Source organism: Perognathus longimembris, chromosome 10 (assembly GCF_023159225.1).
Source record: "Perognathus longimembris pacificus isolate PPM17 chromosome 10, ASM2315922v1, whole genome shotgun sequence".
Classification (NCBI taxonomy): domain Eukaryota; kingdom Metazoa; phylum Chordata; class Mammalia; order Rodentia; family Heteromyidae; genus Perognathus; species Perognathus longimembris.
The window spans coordinates 30,723,523-30,726,488 of record NC_063170.1 but is presented as its reverse complement, the minus strand read 5'-3'; the positions used below and the strand labels follow the sequence as shown (position 1 = coordinate 30,726,488).

The window sequence follows — 2,966 nt, the reverse complement described above, 5'->3', positions numbered from 1 at the left end:
AAGTCTGTGGAACCATTGCCTCTCCCCATCTGTTTGTTCTGTGCCACCAGTAGCTTTTCTCCATGGCTTTCGGTTTGATTTATAAATTCTGGCTGCTGAGGAATCAGCAGCTGCAGTGTCAGTGGGGCTGGGTAGGGGGTGTGTGGCAGGGCACCTCTGAATGAGTTTACTCAAGTCTATGAGCCTCAGCCCTGAGGAAAGAGCCTCCCACATGGGCAGGGAGACCTTTTCCTGTGCGGATCTGGCTCTCACTGTTGTTACTCTTACCCTTTTTAAAGATGTCCACTTTTTCCTCACTTTCCCTTGGCCTGCTTTATTTCCATTCTGCTTTGGCCCAGTCTATGCCAGAGTCTAAGATGGCACTGGTGTGTGTGTGTGGGGGGAGGGCTATGTTCCAAATGCTGTTCTGTGGGCACAAGTGAGAATGTCTTTTGTGGGGTACTCATGCTTTCTCTGTTATTTTGGCCTATCTGTGCTCAGTCTGGGATCCTCATCTGTCTGCCGCTCATCTGGAGGATTTCTTCCTGGTAGCCGCTGTGTACTGTAGGTGGGTGGAGTCCTGGGTGCTCAGGCACCTCCAGCTCATATCTGAGCTCATATCTGTTTTCTCATGCCAGCTGCCTCAATTTTTCCTTTCTGACAAGAATCTCTATACTGTTATAATTTTCTCTGGAGTAGTAAAACTGAGTTCTCAGAGGGAGCTTAGATAAGAATGTGCTGCTCCTTCTCTGGAATTCCCTCAGGAAGCTTTCTTAAGGACAAATTTATATTATTTTCCCATGATCAAATATAAATTAATTTGGGGGAGAGCAAATATTTTATCAGAGTTTTTTCCAATGAACTGAAGAGTAAGTTCAAAAAATTTTTATTTTTGTTTTGTTGAAAGAATTACATAACTTTGATTAATTCGCTTAGAGGCATATGGAGGCTAATTGGATAATATACTCCATAGAGAAGAATCAATAAAGATTAGAGTTTAGAAAACTATTTGATTGAATTCTACTGGTTTCTGCAGATATATTGAATTCTGTCATCTCTTTTAGCCTAAATCTTATAAGTAAAGCCAGTAATAACATATCTGGTGAACACTCAAAATTCTCATCCGACATTACATTGAAAATACATGATCAATTTTAAGTCTTCATATGTGGTTTCATAAAATGTCAACCTTGTTCTCTATGTAGTAGTTTTGTAATCTCTCCAGGGCACTTTTAATTTCTTTATTTCTCAATGTGTAAATGGCAGGATTTAGGAGCGGTGTAATAACAGAGTAAAATACGGCAAGAAATTTGTCCACCCAGGTGATACTAAGTGGCCAAACATAGATGAATATACAGGGCCCAAAGAATAGCACCACTACTGTAATGTGGGCAGTGCATGTAGAGAGGGCCTTGGATGCACCATTTTTAGAGCTTTTATGGACAGTGATGAGAATGTATATGTAGGATATCAGCAACAAAATGAAACAGGTCATAGCTAGAACACCACTATCACCATTCATTAGCATTCCCAAGTTAGAAGACTCTATGCAGGCCAACTTGATTACCAGTGGGATATCACAGAAGAAACTATCTATTTCCTTTCCACAAAATGATAACTGTATAATTACAATGAGTTGACTCATGGAATGCACAAAACCAATGACCCAGGCAGTCACCACCAACCTAATGCCATTATGGAGGTTCATAATGGAAAAATACTGAAGTGGTTTGCAGATGGCTACATAGCGATCATAGGCCATTACCACCAGGAGTACCATCTCTCCTCCACCAATAAAATGCACAAATAGAATTTGGGACATGCAGCCTCCAAATGAAATGGTCTTTTTCTCCATAAGAAAGTCTGCGATCATCTTAGGAGTGGTGACTGAGGACAGCCACAAATCAATGAAGGACAAGTTGGCCAAAAAGAAGTACATGGGAGTATGAAGATGGGAATCAGTGAAGATGACAATTATTATTAAAATATTTCCTGATACAATAATCAGATAAAGCATCAGAAATATCATGAAAAGGAAGATTTGGATATTCCATGAGTGGCTAAGTCCCAGAAGCACAAAGTCTAACACTACAGACTGATTTATTTCATCCATTTTATTCACTGTGTTCAGTGAAATAACCTAAACAAAAGGATAGACAAGTTATTGGTATGAGAAGATGAAGTTAATTTCTAGAATTTGAAATTCACACTAAAACTTGACATATACATCTGAAATTGGAAGTCATCTGAAACTTGGGTTGATAATACAATAATGATTACTTTCAAATGAGAATCTATGACTGGCCTTTTAAAAACAGGATATTATGCCATTGTTAGGCAAATTATTCCTTTTGTTTCCTCACCATCTGATGAGGAAAACAGAACAGTGGTGAAACATGACAAAAATGATTGAAATACTGTTTTCAAGTTAGACAAGGCCCTCCATTTCACTACAATGATTGAATAACAAATATTTAATCCAGATACTTAGAAAATACAAAGTGATATTGAAATCTACTAAAAATGACTTGGTAAAACTACACCTTTTCTGTACCTCTTCTATAAGACATAAAACTGCTCTTTTTTGTTTTTTAGCATATCACAAACAATTTGGAAAACCCTGTAGAAATGAATTACTTAGAAAATCATACAAAATTAGCAAGCATAATGATTTCTGTGCAAAAGCAAATATGTACCTTTTCATTAGTTAAAATCTACCACTAAATCAAATTGTTTAGTAGATTAAATGGATTACATAAAAAGGAAGAATCTAGAGCCATATAAAACTGACATCAGACAAAGTTGAAGACAACTCAGATTCTGAGCTCAAGAACTTTAAGTGGAAGTTGAGTTTTACTTCAGTAAAAATAGTAAAATAGAAAATACGTCCTTCAATTTTATCAATGGATCCTGGGAATTGTGTGGTTTTTGAAATATTATTATCTCCTGGCAGAGTGATAAGATTTGTCAGTTTATTAATTGATCAT

General features: G+C 37.2%; 1 protein-coding gene across 1 annotated transcript; it reads right to left on the bottom strand.

The window, feature by feature from the left end:
* Positions 1–1,153: 1,153 nt before the first annotated feature.
* Positions 1,154–2,095, bottom strand: LOC125357914 (olfactory receptor 4K14-like). The gene has a single exon (XM_048354759.1). It carries the CDS (start codon positions 2,090–2,092, stop codon positions 1,154–1,156), a length of 939 nt encoding a protein of 312 aa, XP_048210716.1. The 5' UTR covers positions 2,093–2,095.
* Positions 2,096–2,966: the final 871 nt, after the last annotated feature.

Bases quoted from the DNA above. Each gene is read 5' to 3' on its own strand.
- LOC125357914 (XM_048354759.1), bottom strand. From the start codon at position 2,092: ATGGATGAAATAAATCAGTCTGTAGTGTTAGACTTTGTGCTTCTGGGA.